We start from the raw sequence: 18907 nt of genomic DNA, 5'->3' as shown, positions 1-18907 counted from the left end.
GATCCAATTTCTCATACCTATCCCATAATGTGATTATAAAAATAAACAATCACATCATCAAAATCTTGAAGCTGCAAGATAATGCCTGATTAATTTAAAACAACATGAATAAATAAGCATTACTTTTAACCCTTTAACATCTAAACTGGCCATATCCGGCCAAAATACTCCACCTGTTTTAGGTTCAAACTGTCCGGATCCTGCCTCTCACACCTACCCTACAATGTCATTCTAAAAATAAACAGTCACATCATTGAAATCTTGAAGGTACAAGATAATGAATGAGTAATTCCGAGCAATGTGAATAATAAGCATTACATTTGACAGAATAGTCTGAATGCAAACGGTTAACAGAGCAATCTGAATGCTACAGGGTCAATCGATTTTCTACCCTTAGTGGGGTCTCAGCGGAGATGTCTACATCACTTGATCAATCCCAGAGAAATTAGCAGCCAATCTGTTTATATATGCAACAAATCCAGCAGATTCAGAGAACTGGAGACTAATCTGCACTCAATATTAAATCACAGGAGTGGTTGTGTGGTAAGATGCTTGCTTACCAACCACATGGTTCTGGGTTCAGTCCCACTGCATGGCATCTTGGGCAAGTGTCTTATACTATAACCTTGTGCTGACCAAAGCCTTCTGAGTGGATTTGGTACATGGAAACTGAAAGAAGCCCATTGTATATGCGTGTGTGTGTGTCCCCTTGCGTGTGTGTGTGTGTGTGTGTGTATATATGCTTGATAACTGTTGTTGGTGTGTTTATATCCCTGTAACTGATAGAATAAGTGCCAGGCTTAAAAAAATAAGTCCTAGTGTCGACCTAGTTCATAGTTATGAAATTCTTTTGATTCATAATTTTCTAGGTTTAAACTATTTAGTCAGTACTTGAGTCATATTCATCACTGTGCGGAAAATTTTAAAATAAAGTAGAAAATTTCTGATGTAGAAATATTTATTTACTTTATTTTTAATTTTGATTTTGTATCTTCTGCAAAAAAAAAAAAAAAAAAAGTGCTTACAAGCTATAATCAAGGAATTATCTCCCTTACATTAGTAGAAAATAAATATTTCAGAAGTAATCTTTTTCATCACTTAAACATGGCCGTTCCATAGGAACCGATGTTACTACCAACTTAACCCCAGGAAGACGCCTCCTCCAGATGGTTATCAATGCAATCTGCACCCAATAGATATTGCAAGCAGGGGAGCGAACCCCTACCATCTCTCAGCAACAGGACCACCAGACTGTGCTGTTTTGTGCTATTTGTGCTCCTCTTCAGTGATGGTACTCATCTGCTAGAGATAGCAGTAGTTCGCTTCAGCTTGCAATATACGGTAGTAATGTCAGTTCCTACAGAACGGCCATGTTGGAGTGGTGATAAACATTACTTCTGAGTATAGTTACTGCTTTCATCTCTCATAGAGATTTTCTAAATATAATTTCTTTCTAAACATGTGGGACATGTTGCAATAGGGGATGGAGGATGAGGGAGCTTGTTGGGAAAATGATTTATTTACCACCCTGTTAAGTGTGCATCATTGAAGCAACGACTTTGTTTTATGTCATAAAAGCAGAAGGTTTGTAATGCTGTTGGCATAACCCATTTATGACATGGACTATTAAAAGAATTTTAGCTGAAAATGAACAAACCATCCATTGTTATCAGTATATATTGCATAGTTACAAACCTACATAGCTGTATAGTTCACTGGGTTTCAACAGTAAGTAGATCTCAATCTCAGGACTGCTAATTAATGAGGATAAATGGTAATGATAATGATGATGATTATGAGGATAAAAATGATAATACTGATGACAACAGTGGGAGTGATATGATGAACTTAAAGTGACGATAACATTGACAATACCAGCAACAATGTGCAGAAATGTACAGAAACACGTTTATATGCACAAGTGGTAATGAGTTAAATATTTCATATTCCAGATTTAATACAAATTTGTCTGAAACAAGAGGCATAAATATTTGTCTGAAACTAAGATTGTACATTAATAATAATAATAGTAATGATAATAATAATAATAATAATAATAATAATAATAATAATAATAATAATAATAATAATAATAATAATAATAATAATAATAATCCTTTCTACTATAGGCACAAGGGCCTGAAATTTTTTGGGGAGAGGTAAGTCGATCACAGTGTGTAACTGGTACTTAAGTTATCAACCGCAATAATAATAATAATAATAATAATAATAAAAAAATTGCTTTAACTCTTTAGCGTTTAAATTGGCCCTATTTGGCCCAAATATTCTATCTGTTTCATGTTTAAATTGGCTAGATCCAGCCACTTGTACCTACCCTATAATGTCATTATAAATATAAACAATAACATCATTGAAATCTTGAAGCTATAAGGTAATGCATGATTAATTTAAAACAATGTGAATAACTAAGCATCACATTTGACTGAGTAATCTGAATGTTAAAGGATTAATACAGTCATGGGCAAACTACAGCCTACAGGTCTTTCTAAATGGCATTTCTAATGAAAATCTTGCTTGAATTTTTTTAGTAGTGCAGCCTTTCTAATGATGAATCATGTATCATGTGATGTTCTTGAAAAAGGTCGCTTGTGCCTGTCATAGCACATTTTTGTTAAAACTGAATGTATTTAATTTTTGTTAAGATGTAAAAATATTGGGTTTTAAAGTAACCACTGAATTTACATGCTATGGCTGGATGACCTTCCTAACACCAACCATTCCACAGAGTGTACTGGTTAATTTTTATGTGGCACCAGCACCAGTGCTTTTAATGTAGCATCAGTGCGAGTGCTTTTTATGTGGCACCAGCACTGGTATCAATTCTGCTGTGTCAGATAGATCTTCTTGAGTACAACAAAAGTAAAGTAAAGGTAAAGACCCACCCCTCAGTCATGAATGATTATGGGATTGTACCTAGAAAGTTACCCTTTGAGGCACAAGTCTGGGCAGGGTTATAGAAGACCAGCAGTCACCCATGCATACCAGCCTCTCCTCTCTACACCACTGATGTTATCCAAGGGAAGCACAAAGGCCGATACAGCCTGGTACCAGTGATGTTGCAACTTATTTTTACACCTGAGTGAACTGGAGCAATGTGAAATAAAGTGTCTTCTTCAAGAACACAACACACAGCCTGGTCCAGGAATCAAACTCACTACCTCAAGGTTGTGAGTCTGGCACTCTAACCACTGAGCCATGTGCCTTCACTTGACTACAGCAAAGCACCAGATATCTCAGTCCTATCTAGATCCAGCAATTCCACCACCAATGTTGCACCACCTTTACTTGCTCCTGATATTTTTCAGTCTTTTTAACACCATATAATTTTGTAAGGCTTTATACAGATCACTCAGGAGGTAAAAATGAGTTGTAATTCAAAAGGCCAACCATGTCACATTCTATGTCATGCTGAACCTCCCTGAGCATTGCTTTAAGGATCTTTGTGTCTGTGGAGTGTTCAGCCACTTACACATTAATTTCACAAGCAGGCTGTTCCATTGATTGGATCAGCTGGAACTCCTGTCGTTGTAACCAATGGAGTGCCAGTTTTTATACAGATTACTTATTAAAGACCTGTTTGCAAGATAACAAAACATACATTAATTATACAGTACAGCTGTTATCTTTGATGGCAAGCTGAACACCTATTTTATAGCTGTTGTCTGGTTGACTGGAATATTGAAAGTTTAGTGTCTTTATTAATGAAACACCTCAAATAGTGATATGAATTGTCACTCCTTCATAAGGTAGGTAAATAGCCTTTTTATTTAGCCTATTGAAAGTTGCATTGACTTAGGGGTTATCAGGATCAATATTTTAAGCAGTTTCTCTGTCAAAATTAAGGAATATGACAGTTTTTATTGTCAAATGTTTTTTGACAACTTTTCCTATGAAGATTAAGGAATAACTATCTATCTATAATCAAAACTTGCCCAGATTGAATACAAATTTGTCTGAAACAAGATGCATAAATATTTGTCTGAAACTAAGATTGTACATTAATAATAATAATAACAATAATAATAATAATAATAATAATAATAATAATAATAATAATAATAATAATAATCCTTTCTACTATAGGCACAAGGGTCTGAAATTTTGGGGGAGAGGCAAGTTGATCACAGTGTGTAACTGGTACTTAATTTATCAACCCTAATAATAATAATGATAAAATTGCTTTAACTCTTTAGCATTTAAATTAGCCATATTTGGCCCAAATATTCTACCTGTTTTATGTACCTAAAATTGATAATGTTTCTTTGTAACACACAAATTAATAGGTAACATAATGGCATTACTTTTCTCACTAAAAAAATCAAAGTTGGAGCAGGAGGATACATGTGGATGGAAAGAGTCACTGAAGAGGTCACAAATGTGTGACGAAAGATTTCCAGATAATGGACATAAGATAAAATAAGAACAGTAATAAATGAGTGAAGAACGAATATATAGTGCGTGTGTTTATTTGGCAAAAAAAAGATGACCATCCCAAAATATAACAATAGAAAATAGAATCATTTGCCATAATATAATTCATATCAAAGATAAAGAAAGCCAGATTTGCTTAAATCACAAACAAAGTCTTTGAATAACATTCATTCGAATATTAATTAAAATATTTATTGTCTTTTTGATAGTACTGAAAACAGATAAACAGACACCAGACATTATGAACACCAATTTGAGACAGAAAAAGAGACATGCCCACGGATAATACTCAAACCATGTATTCATCACTTGTTGAGTGACATCACAATACTGATTAGCAGTAAATTTATAGTAAATAAAACAAGTAAGAACATGTTTATTCCCAAATTGATCATATAACTTCCAGACAAACAGTAGCTACAATAACCTGTTAATATATCTTAAATCCATTAACACAATAAGAAGCCTTGTCAAAAAGTGTTTGAAAGACAGTAAGTTAAATGTTTATGGATAAGTCCTTTGATATCATCAAATAAGTTCAATAAAAACAACCAGACCATGGCAACAGGTTATTAACGAAAATCTGCACAAACCTTCTCTACTGTTAAAGCTGTAGTTTGGTTTTTCTTTGTGTGAATAAGTGGACTGCGCTTAAGAGATGGCGACTTCTGTAGTTCAGATGAAACTGGAGCCAGTAACGTATTATGATTACAAGCAGCAGTGTTACCAGTTCTTTCAGAGGCCATTTGTCCAGTTAGGTACATCAGTGGTATCTTGTAAATGTTTGTTGAAAACTGATTCTTGGCTAAAACAAACATAAATATCATAATGAAATACATATATATATGCGCGCACACACACACACACACATACACACACACACACACACACACACACAAGTAAAGTAAAAATGGAGGAAAAACGCAAGTAGGCTTAATAAGTATATTTACAGGTAATATAAATAAACAAAAGGAATGATGTAATAGTTTTGTCTTGGCGGCTGTTTTGAGTGAACAATAGCTTATGCCACAATCATGTCTATTATGTAATAAACACCTGTAATACATTAAATGTTTGGAATAACATGGATTTTTATAGATCCATGCAGCAAAATTATATTACTCTCACTAGAAGATTCTGACTACGCTAAAGCCAACTTCCCTGGATGAAGGATTTGGAATTTAAGTTCTCATTTATCTGAACACTACTTTGTGAATATCCATACCATGCTTGCTTTAACATTCTCCAGCAAGATGGTTAGACAATATCCATAGCCAGAAGATCTAATGATAGTTACTTTTGATAGGACCTCATACAGGAGATGTCTGAAGACATTTTTTCCTATGACCACCACCAGGATTAGTAGATAGAGAAAATAGATGGCGTGATGGATGGCATCAGCAGTAGAGTGGCTTAGAGTGTTACTACTATTTATCTACTATGATAATACTTTTGTGTTTTTCTGTCACAACATGTGAATGAGAAAGGAAGGGGTGATAGATGAATAAGGAAGGAAGGGATGATGGTAAACTGGTAGTGGGAGCATGTGAATGTTTGTGTGTGTGTGTGTAACAAACGATGTCACATCTCAAGAGATAACATTGACAAGTGTATTAATTTTGATATACCATCCAGATTTATATATAAGACACTACAATTAGACGTCATTTTTGACGGCATGGGGCCCAGCTAGTTTTAAAATAGAAGATCCCTGATTTGAATGTAACCTGACATTATGTATATGTATCAGGGAATAAAACATCAGATGATGCTCATGAGAGTAAATTCAATGAAACATTGTATACAGGTAAATATGGAAAACACAAATGTTTCATCTCCACAGATGAGATTAATAGTTCAAAAAATTATTCATCTGTTTGTTTTATGTCTGTTTTCTTTGTGCTAGGATGGGTTAGATGAATATTATCGAGGCATTCTTTTACAGCTGGATGCTCCTATTGTTGTTAATCCATTACCTGATTCCCCAGTATGTCTTCTAAAAGTAAAGAGCCTGCTGATTTGTTGATTTAGGAGATTACAACGTCACCCTTTGTAGCTCGGTGATTATTTGAAGATGTCTAAGTGTAAACAAATACTGAAACACATATGCATACATGCATATACATATATATGCGTACATACACATGTATGTACGTGTGTATGTGTACACACACAAACACACATGTTCTCATAACAACCCCGTGTCTCAGGGTGTCTCTATGCATGAAAAAATGTATGTGCCTGTATCGACCGTGTGAGGATGAGCTTACATTTACTATTTTATAAAATGCAGTAAAAAGCAGAGAATATAGCTATTTCATAATATACATATGTAGTTTTATTATCACAAAAGTAATCGTGAATACTAGACAGTAAATCTACCGGCGAGTGTCGTAATGACGGTACTTGTTAAGGTAGGTAACTCCAAAAATATTCCACATAAAGAAATTAACTCCCTTAGGTGTGTGCCTGCTAAGAACTTGAATCATTACTTAGTCGGCGAGCTGGCAGAATCGTTAGCGCGCTGGACGAAATGCTTAGCGGTTCTGAGTTCAAATTCTGCCGAGGTCGACTTTACCTTTCATTCTTTCGGAGTCAATAAATTAAGTACCAGTAAAACACTGGTGTCGATGTAATCGACTATCCCCCCCTCTCCAAATGACTACCCTTGTGGAAAAATTTGAAACCATTAATAACTGGAGGTATTAACAGCATTTTAAGTACTAGACTGCACTACAGAATTTTTCAACAGATCTTAACCAACACTGTAGTGTAGGTGTAAGTGTCTAGGGATGAAACTATTCCGGCTTATCCGTTTTTTTCTCTTCACAAATATGTTATTTATACAAATTGTTTACATTGATCTTATTACATACAGTTAGGGGATAAAAATCTGTACATATATTCTATAGTATAGTATAGCAAAAAACAGATCGAAGATCAATTCAGAAACATTCACGGCATATTATTACTGTTATGAATTCTCCATTTAAAAGTCTTATACCCACACAACAGTGTCTTGGTTTTGCAGTTTATAATCTGTCATGTGACAGTGAACGGTGGGTAATATGAGAGGTTATAGCCATGTGAAATCAATATAGCAAGCTGATTCTTGAAAGATTGATTATTGTTGCTTAGCCACCAGCTCACCCTTGATTGTGCAGATGTGTGATAAAAACGTTTTGTGATTGTTCTATCTTTTTGATAGGTATAGTGTATGTAAAGCTACATTTGCTGACGTACCTTTTCTTTTGGGGGTTGATAAAGTTTCAGTCAAATATCTGGAGGTGATATACCTATATTCCTATGTATCATAGATGTGACTAGAATTATAGTAGAAGTAATGCTAGAAAGATATAACTGCTATTTCTTGCAGGTCAAACAACTGCATAGGGGCTCCTTTGTTGATTCCTTTAAAGTTGGTATCTGTTGGTGGTATAAAAGATGCATGAGCATATTAGACGCATCAGTGCATATTCAGGAAAAAAGATTTTTAGTGCATTGAATGAAGCATGTTATATAGGCTCAACTGTAAAGGTGGCAAGCTGGCAGAATTGGTAGCACACAGCACACAGTGCTTTGTAGTGTTTCTTCTGGCCTTACATTCTGAGTTCGAATTCCATCAAGGTTGACTTTGTTTTTTATCTGTTCAGGGTTGGTAACATAAGTACCAATTGAACACTGAGTTAGATGTAATCGATTATCCCCCTCCCCCATAGATTTCAGTTCTTGTACCTGAAATGGAAAGAAATATTGGCCCTACTCTTGGGATATTTTTTTTAGACCTATGTCTGGAAAAGAAAAAAGTGTATCTTATATGCCATCAAATCTGATCAGATGACTTCAAGAAGATAAGTAGGGAAACAAAAGTTGGTTAAAGCTTACCATGTGGTACTGGAAAATGGAAAGCACCACCATGAATAGGACTTCTGTGACCGAGGAAATGACCTTGAATAAGAAAGAAAGAAAAAAAGAAGAAAAAGGCTTTAAAATGAAAACTTGCGGCAAATAAAATTTCTTAATATGAAAATGAGATAAACAAATGCCAATTATTAAAATTATTAAAAATTAAATGCTAAATACATCAAGCACATTATAAATAATAATTGATTTTAATATATGAATGAAATGTAAATGTTGCTTGTTTCATAGTTTATCTGCTTCTAATATGTCAACTTATTTAATGATCTGAACACCTGCCTGTTACATCTTTAGTTGTTTGTAACCTGGTGATCTTGTTTATCTATGCCCTTTCCAGCTTGTTACTTTGGCAGAAGACGTTAATGTAATTAGTGTTTAAGTTTGATGAAGAAAGAAAATGATGGCATTTATATTTTAAATTGCAAAAAATTGACACAACCAAGATATAATATCTTTTTCAATAGTTAAAGATTGCTTGTATGTAAAATAAAATTTTATGCATATATATGTATATTTTCTGTTAAAAGTACAGTGAAATATATATTTATATTTGCATTTGCAAGTGTACATACATGGATGCTTATATACATACATATATGCATGTATACATACAGTCATATGTACATACAAGCATATATATATATATATATATATATATGTTGGGCCATCCCATAAATAATGTAGTTTTTTCAATTGCATGAACTAAAAGTCAGAAGGGGATGAGATAAACTACCTGCATCAACTTGCTATAAAAGCAGGTAGTAATTTTACCTTGTCCTTATTCTTAGTGCAAATTTTGAAGTGTGCATTTCAATTTTAACAGTTATTTTTTCAAAGCTATAATGGAAGTGACAAAGGAGCATATTTGGCATATTTTGCTTTACGAGTTCAATAAAGGCAACAACTCAACAGAAAGTGCGAGGAATATTAATGCAGTATATGGGGATTGAATATATGAGCATAAGCCAGTGTCAATGGTGGTTTCAGAAATTCTAAGCTCGAAACTACAGCCTAGAAGACAAGCTTTGTCCTGGAAGATCTGTGGAGCTCAAAAGGGACGTCTTGCAAACCCTGGTGGAACAAAATCCCATTATAACTGTTGAAGAACTAACAGAGAAGCTTGGATTTGGTCATTCAACCAGTTATTGAAGTCAGTGCTAGAAGAAAAATGACCATCTTTGGTTTCAAGATGAAAAGTGTTCTTCCATCAGGATAATGCTCGGCCACATGCTGTGAGGATGACATTTCAAGGGCTGGAGTCGTTTGAATGGGAAATTATGCCACACCCACCATATTTGCCAGACATTTCCCCATCTGATTATCATTTATTCTGCAGTTGGACAGAAAAAATATGAATTCTGTAGATGAGGTCAGAAGGAATATTTTTTATCACAGACAAGTGGTGAATTTTGGAAGAGAGGCCTTGCCAGTCTACCAAATAGAAAATGCATTAGATTAAAAAAGAACTTTGTTTATCTTAACTTTGAAAAAAAAAACCCACATTATTTATGGAATGACCCGATATATATATATATATATATATATATATATATATATATTTATATATATATATATATATAATTAATGAAAAAAATCAGAGAAAAACAGGGAAAAAGAAAAAACAAACATGAGGATGTATGTATCTATAATAAGTTATTATACATAGCTTAGTCAGAAAGAATGGCTATGTCCATCAAGACATGTGAGATTGATGTGATTTATATTCACACTGAAAATGCGTTAGCCATCAAATGCAGGAAAAACAGGATTGGTCAGGAAATTCCAGAGATGTTTTGAATACGAAGGATTAACTATCCTGGCTCATTTTAAGCTTGTGCAGTGAGTCATAGTAGGAGCAGTGAAAAGAGAAGAAATGTGTAGGCTATGATATTTACTAGTTTGGAGGAGCAGTGGACATTATAGCAGTAATAACAGGGAGAGCAAGAAGACGGCATGTCTGTGGGCCAGAGACTGAAGCCAGTAATATTCTCTGATGATGTGCTGCAGTGTTATCAGTTCTTTTTGAGGCCATTTTGTCTAGCTAGACATACCAGTAGTGTATTGGAGAATGCCAGTAGTGTATTGTCAGTCAATTAACTGAGCTAGAATTTGGATGGGATCAAGAATCTTTCTGTGAGCAGCAATGTCACCATCTCAAATGTGAAAGCAATACTTCATTGCGGATTTTTACTCAAATATTGTAAAGGATCAGCGACTGATCAAAGCTGAAGTATTTCCTGGCTCTGAAGAGAAAAGATAGTCTTTGAGATGCAGTTTTAGCTGTGTTATTTGTGTGGGTTAATCAGGAAATTTGGACGCTGTTTTGGAGATAGATTCCTTGGGTATGGAATAGGGTATCGAATGGAAGTTTCATCAGCATGCAGTTTAAAATTTGAATGTGTGTAGTGTAAAGAGTTTTACCTCTTCTGCTATAGACTGCATCTTTGACCCAAAGCTATATATATATATATATATATATATATATATATATATATCGTCATGAAAATTTAAAAATAGGATAAAATCTTTATAAGAATTTATCGAGTAGTTAGCGTGAAAAACCTCATAAGGGAAAAATTTATTAATTATTCCCTTTAAATATGTTTATTTATATTAAGGGCATTACTATACATAAATGTCTCATGCTAGGAGGGACTCTTAAAGTAAAAACTATTATGGTAGTTTTGACTTTAAGAGTCCCTCATAGCGTGAGCCTTTTATGTATAGTAATGCCCTTAATATAAATATATAAATAAATGGAAGCTTTTGGAAGAAAAAGAAGAAAAGAAAAACAGGGTGCATCTGTACTTTTACCTGAGGGAGATGGTGGTGGGGACAGTGATGTGTCTTCTTTTTTTCGTTCACTGATTCCCGAGTATGCCGAGGAAATGAAATAAATGTCACTCTGAAAGAGACAAATAAATAAACAGAATTCTTGTCATAAGTGTATGTGTGTATATATATGTGTGTGTGTGTGTGTATGTGCGTGTGTGTGTATATATATATATATACATGCACACACACGAGTAAGCAAATAAATGAAAAACAAGGTGGAAAAAATAGTACTCGAATACCGAAGGTAGAGCAATATGCTTTTTTATTAAAGCTGCAAAAACATCACAAAAGAGCTTTTATTCAGAGTTTCATAATTGCCCAACGAACAGGAAAATGTGTGAAACTCTGAGTTACAGTCTCTGTGATGTTTTTGTAGCTTTAATATATACATGCATATATGTGTGTGTGTATATATATATATATATATTTTTGTGAGTGTGTGCGTGTGTGTGTATGCATGTATCATTATCATCATCATCTAATGTCTGTTGTCTATGCTGGACAATAAATAATGATGATGATGTTACATACACACACACAAACACACACACACACACACACACACACACAAGGATATACAACATAGATATAAATATATATACATTTATACATGCACACATACACAACGTATACCTATGGAAATTGTAGTTCTCTGTAACGTAAGGCAATAAAGTGTCCCCTGATGATTCATTATCGTTAAGCATCCAATTGCACTTGGACCATCTAGTGTAGGATTCTAAATAACTACAATGAGGAAATGTACATCTGTAGGAATGAATGATATAAATTTGTGTTTATCGTAGCTTCCTCAATATATGCACATAAACATATATAGCTCGAAACTGTACAGTCTGGTGGTCTTGTCATCTGCTTGAACAAGGTAGGGGTTTGTTCCCCTGCTTGCGATATATATCAGGCACAGATTTCGTCAATAACCAGCTGGAGGAGGCTCCTCTTGGGCTTAACAACAGTAGCAACATTGGTTCCTATGGACCAGCCATGTTGAAGTGGTGATAAACATTACTTCTCAGTATGGTTATTACTTCCATCTCTTATAGAGGTCTTCTAACTAGCTACTTTGCTTGTTGCGAGATCAGTGACTGGTTGTCACTTATTTTATTTATTCATTTATTTTTTGTTATATATTATGAGCCGGAGTGGATTACTGCTATTTCTAGTGGATGGATGTCCACCACTGAGGATGAGCATGAATAGCTTGAAACTGTTTGGTCTGGTGGTCCTGTTGTCTACTAGAAGATTGTAGGAGTTTGTTTCCCTGCTTGCAATATATATTGGATGCAGATTGCATCAATGACCAGCTGGAAGAAGCTCCTCCTGGGGATAAAAATAGTAGTAGTGTCTATTCTTATCAAACAGCCATATTGAAGTGGCAATAAACATTACTTCTCAGTATAGTTACTACTTTCATCTCTATAGACATTTTCTAGCTAGCTACTTGGTTTGTAACATACATATGGCAAATGGCTTAATTTGAGATCATGTGCTGAAACTTAAACTGCATTACAGCAGTGTCATAACAGCCACCTAGAACAAACTATGTTGCTTTATTTCGTGATTCTACTTTATAGTGTAAAATATCAAAATCTTTCATAACACATCTATGACCTGGTCAATGCCTGCTCTACTCTCACTGGAATAGTGTGTCAGTGATATAGTTAAAAGAATAAAACAAAAAAATATTGTGCTATATATGTGTTTTATATTATTATCACCACTCTTTATATATAGGTTTTATGACCCAATCATCTATTAACACATGATTTTTACAACGCAATAATCTTTATTTTACTAGGTTTATTTTACACTTGTTTTATGTTACTATCATCACAATGTAATTGCTGTACTCAGGTAGTTTGCAGTAAAAGATTATGAAATAAATATACTGTCTACTGCACAGAAGGCTCTCTAGAAGTAAGTGAAAGCTTCTTTTATAACTAACAGTTAAGAAGTATATTCTGAAAACATAGTATATAAGATATGAACAAGATGGAAAAAATCAAGGAAGCTATTAGCATTGCTAATAACAAAGGAATTCTCTCTCTGAGTGAAGAGTAGATTATGTGATGCTTATATATGAAATATATTGTATGGTAGCAAAACATATTCTCTAAGTGTGAATAATGTATGAAGGCTAGAGAGAAAGGCAGCAAGTATTGGGTTGGCCACAAAGTCTGTTTGGTTTTTGTCAACACTAAACCTCAAGCACTCTAATAAGTAGCTAAGTACAGTGTGTTCGTTGTGCATGCACTCTCATTAGATACTTGACACTTCGACTAAGTTTAACATGAACTTGCAATGAGAGAGGCTGTGTTCTGTGTGTTTGGGATAACACCAAAAATGGAGAGCCAAAATGAACATTATCAACACCTCGTGCTTTTTTATTTCTAAAAAGGCAAGAAAACAACAGAAACCTGCAGGAAGATATGTGCAATGTATGGAGAGGATGTTGTTATGGAATATGTGTCAAAAGTGTTTTTCTAAATTTCGATCAGGAAATTTTGCGGTTCAAGATGCACCTTGCTCTGGTTGGCCAACTGAGACCAACAGTGACAGAACTGAAGGAGTTAGTCGACACTAACTCACATTATATGACCCGAATAATTGCAGATATTCTCCAAATATACAAATTAGGTGTTAAACCATCTGCATCAACTTGGTTATGTCAGCAGGCTTGATGTTTGGGTTCCACATGAATTGATTGAGGCTAACCTTGCTGAAAGGATTTCCATCTATGATTCATTGCAGAAATGTGAAGAAATGATCCTTTTTTTTTTAAGAGAATGGTGAGAGGGGATGAAAAAAATGAATCATTTGTAGCAATGTGAAGTGCTGATGATCAAGGAGGGATCTCTGCAAATCACGACAAACAACCTCTAAAATAGAACTTCATCCAAAGAAGGTTATGCTTTCAATTCAGTGGGATTGGAAGGGTGCAGTCTTTTTCACAGACAGGACTATGAAATAGGATATCACAACAATGCTAGATTGTACACTTCTTTGTAGATGAAACAGAAATTACTGAGGTTTGGTTAGGAAATTTTGCTGCATCCTCCATATTTGTCTGACTTTGTGCCTTCAGATTTCCATCTGATCTGATCTTTTCAAAATTCATTGAAAAGACAGACCTTCAACTCTGAAGAGGATGTAAAAGTTCACCCAGAAGAGTTTTTTTCACCAGTAAACATAGGGAATTCTTTGAGCAGGGAATAATGGAAGATACATTTCAGAAGATACTGGAATGAAACAATGATTACATTGTTGATTGAATAAATTACTTAGTGTTTAAAACTTGTGTCATATTTTTGCTTAAAAAACTCAAAAGCAGACCCTTTTGTCCAACCTGATATTCACAACCAGATGTGTAATTTTAATGGACTTGAATGATGGAGCACATGTCCTAAGAGAACAACTGGGCATAAGAGTAATCAGATATGATATATGAAGAGGAAAACACTGCATTGGTATATAGATGTGATGCATATGAAGGATGGTAGTTGGGTGAAATAGTGCAAAGTTGTATTTCATTTTAAGTAGCTTTCATTATTGAAATGGATGGAACTTACTGGAGAGGAAGAGCAAGGGAAAAAATGTTGAGTGGTTGGATGATGTGTTGAAGGTTGATCTCATGATATTGAATTTCATGAAGGAGATGAAAAGTGGCTGCAATAAGTGGTGGTGATGTAATGTGCTTAACAAGACTTGCCCAGCAAATTCAATCACAGAAAACACTGATGTAAAATGATCTTATTGGTGTGTGTGTGTATGGCAGAATTGTTAGCACGCCAGGCGAAATGCTTAGCGGTATTTCGTCTGCTGTTACGTTCCGAGTTCAAATACCGCCGAGGTCGACTTTGCTTTTCATCCTTTCGGGGTCGATTAAATAAGTACCAGTTATGCATTGGGGCCGATATAATCGACTTAGTCCCTTTGTCTCTCCTTGTTTGTCCCCTCTGTGTTTAGCTCCCCTTGTGGGCAATAAAAAATTAAATTATTATTATTATTATTGTTATTATTATTATTAAGGTGGCGAGCTGGCAGAATTGTTAGCACGCTGGATGAAATGCTTAGTGGTGTTTTGCCTGTTGCTACGTCCTGAGTCCAAAAATTATATACTATATCTTTCTCATATTTTTTCATCATAGTCCGCATGGTAAATATCATATATATATATATATATATATATATATATATATGTGTATGTATTCTTTCATTCTTTTGCTTGTTTCAGACATTTGACTGTGGCCATGCTGGAGCACTGCCTTTAGTCGAGCAAATTGACCCCAGGACTTATTCTTTGTAAGCCTAGTACTTAATCTATCGGCCTCTTTTGCTGAACCACTTAGTAATGTGGACGTAAACACACTACTTTCGGTTGTCAAGCAATGTTGGTGGGGACAAACACAGACACACATACAAACATATATACATACGATGGGTTTCTTTCAGTTTGCATCTACCAAATCCACTCACAAGGCTTTGATTGGCCCGAGGCTATAGTAGACAACACTTGCCCAAGGTGCCACACAGTGGGACTGAACCTGGAACCATGTGGTTGGTAAACAAGCTACTTACCACACAGCCACTCCTGCGCCTCTATATATATATTGGTTGGAACGTGTTTATGTGAGTTGTCCCTTTTTGTTTTGTCTTCATGGTGTCTTTCGTGGAGCATCCTGATGAGGGGTGTGTCTGGTTCTTTTAAAATATCAAATCCATGTCATATTAACTCACACGTCTCCAAAACGGCCTGTCGATGAAACTTGTGGATCCATTGAACATTGTCTCTAATTTTAGTATGTCCGTTTAAGGCTGTAAAATGTCTGACACTTTCCACTTTCCACGCGCTTTGTGTTCTAACTTGAAATCGTTAGTCCTTATAACATATCCTATGGACTTATAATTTACTATATCCTATTTCATATCGTCTTCTATTTTAAAATGCCTATGTATTCATAAATTTTTTTTATATATATTTTTAAATATCTAAGTGTTTTTAAATATTTTATGTGCTTATATTCTGACCTCTAAATGTTTATTCCTATATAGTATATCGTGTGAACTTATAACTATTTTTTATATAATATCGACGTTTTTATATCTTATTATGTGTATATTTTGTACTTATTTTACTTATATATCTGTTTTAATGCCTATGTATTTATAAATGTTTTTAAATATTTTTAGATATTTGCAGGCTTATAAAAATATGTATATGTCTATATGCTTGTATCTTATTAATACTTCTGTTATGTTGAGCTTTATGCCACTTTATTAATGTCAAAGTAAGTGTGCATATATATTGTATATTCTGCTGGATAATAAGTCATGTTCCTCTAGTTTTCCGCTCATATTGCCTCCACTCAAATTATAAATTGGAACTTAGCTCAACTTGAGCACTTTGAGTCTAGCTTGTCTACGAGTATTGTTAATTAATAACAATATCTATAGAATAATATAATATATATATATAAATAAATGTGCCCTTTTAAAGCCTAGCCAGGATCATGGGGCCCGGTTTCCCAGTTTCAATGGCAAATGTGTTCCCCAGCTGGACAGGACTCAGTCCATCGCAGCGTTACTCATTTTTGCCAGCTGAGTGGACTGGAGTAACGTGAAATGAAGTGTTTTGCTCAAGAACACAACACGTTGCCCGGTCCAGGAATTGAAACCACAATCTTACGATCATGATGCTGACACCCTAACCACTAAGCCACGCGCCTCCACACACACACACACACACACACACACACACGTACATACATACATACATACATACATACATACATACATACATACATACATACATATATATATATATATATATATATATATATGTATATATATATGGTTGTGATATTTTTTGATAACATAATAGATTAGCTAGGATGATGTCTATATTACAATATTACAATAACCAATGATATGTTGTGAATGTATAGTAATATTACGATCATGAAATTAGAATTAGCTTATCTCACTCCATCTTGCGGAACTCCTAGGAACCTTTTGTAGGATGCTAGGATTCAGGGGAACCCCGGTTTAGAAACGCTGGTCTAGCGGTTAAGGTATTGCACTCATGATTGCAAGACTGTGGTTTCAGTTCCTAGACTGAGTGGTGTGTTGTGTTGTGTTCATGAGCAAAACACTTCATCTCACATTGCTCTGTGATGACTTCGACACCTGATGTGTGGTACACCGTGCACCTGTTCAGGTAGTGTTGATTTGCTAAAGGGAGTGAGCTAATGTACAACACATACATTTGATCACTATAAACAAAGCATTTATGCAGGTCGTTCGGCAAAAACTGAAGACTCATATGTTGTCTTCGACAGGAAAGTCCATCACAGAATGGTACCAAATGTTTTACTTACTTTCGATGCAACAAGCATGAGGTCAGGCATTGACATGGTATGTACTAAGTTGCCATTGATAATGAGACGAATTTCAATAGATTCTTGGGTGAAAGCCATTACGTAAGGAAAGGCACAAACTGGAAGGGAAGCAAGAAAAAGAAATTTGAAATAAGATATTTGAAATAAGTGAAGTCATAACAATTAGGAGTACATAATAATTAGGAGCACAAAATTACGATGTTTGAAATAAGTGAAATCATAATAATTAGGAGTACAATTTCTGTATACAGTCTGTATATTATTTGAATTAGAATCTATATATTTATGTTAATTAAATACACACAGACATGCACACACACACACACACACACACACACACACACACACACACACACATGCACAGGCACACTCATATATATATTAGCAGGAATACTATAAGAGTTACTCAGAGGCTTAGGGTTACATTCCATAGCATTTTTCAAACATTTCAATAAGTGTTCATCCCTCTGAGTAACGCCTTTCATATACTCAGCTATGGTAAATTTAGATACCGAGTTTCCTTTTCCCCATTTGTAAAGCCACCAAATGTACACACGCACATACACATACACACACACATACAAACACACACATACATGCACACACATACACATATGCACATACACATATGCACATACACATATGCACATACACATATGCACATACACATATGCACATACACATGCACATTCAACAGATTCATGTATATTTATAAATGATCTTACCAACTGTTTGAGGTTCTGAGTTCCACTGAAAATACATATCTTGAACAGTTTCTTCACGGAGTTTTTGAAAATGACTGATATCTATGGAAAAAAAAAAAACACAAAACATAGAAAAAGAAAACCTGAAATAAATAAATATATATATATATATATATATATATATTTATGTATATATATTCTTTTATTCTTTTACTTGTTTCAGTCATTTGCCTTTAGTCAAACAAATTGACCTCAGGACTTATTCTTTGTAAGTCTAGTACTTACTCTGTTGGTCTTTTTTGCTGAACTGCTAAGTTATGGAGACGTAAACACACTGACATCGGTTGTCATGTGATGGTGGGGGAACAAACACAGACACACAAATACATACACATATATATATGACAAGCTTCTTTCATTTCTATCTACTAAATTCACTCACAAGGCTTTGGTCGGCCTGTGGCTTTGGACTGAACCCGGAACCATGTGGTTGGGAAGCAGGCTTTTTACCACACAGCCACCCCTATATATATATGAATCATATGAGACATTTTAAAACATAAATATATATATGTGTAGACA

General features: G+C 34.7%; 1 protein-coding gene across 26 annotated transcripts in view; it reads right to left on the bottom strand.

Moving 5' to 3' along the window:
* LOC106884224 (GTPase-activating Rap/Ran-GAP domain-like protein 3) overlaps nucleotides 1-18907 on the bottom strand; it is a 1447782-nt gene that overhangs the window by 25810 nt on the left and 1403065 nt on the right. For all 26 annotated transcript variants that reach the window (XM_089343952.1, XM_089343984.1, XM_089343968.1 and 23 more), the window contains 5 exons: nucleotides 18347-18427; nucleotides 17601-17719; nucleotides 11188-11278; nucleotides 8338-8400; nucleotides 5046-5257 (listed from right to left, as the gene is read on the bottom strand). In XM_089343952.1, coding sequence (XP_089200078.1) covers nucleotides 5046-5257; nucleotides 8338-8400; nucleotides 11188-11278; nucleotides 17601-17719; nucleotides 18347-18427 — 566 coding nt within the window. The remainder of the gene's footprint in view (nucleotides 1-5045; nucleotides 5258-8337; nucleotides 8401-11187; nucleotides 11279-17600; nucleotides 17720-18346; nucleotides 18428-18907) is intronic.

Source organism: Octopus bimaculoides, chromosome 2 (genome assembly GCF_046866305.1).
Source record: "Octopus bimaculoides isolate indiv1 chromosome 2, ASM4686630v1, whole genome shotgun sequence".
Classification (NCBI taxonomy): Eukaryota; Metazoa; Mollusca; class Cephalopoda; order Octopoda; family Octopodidae; genus Octopus; species Octopus bimaculoides.
The sequence above is the reverse complement of the archived record's forward strand: the minus strand, read 5'-3'. Positions and strand labels throughout refer to the sequence as shown.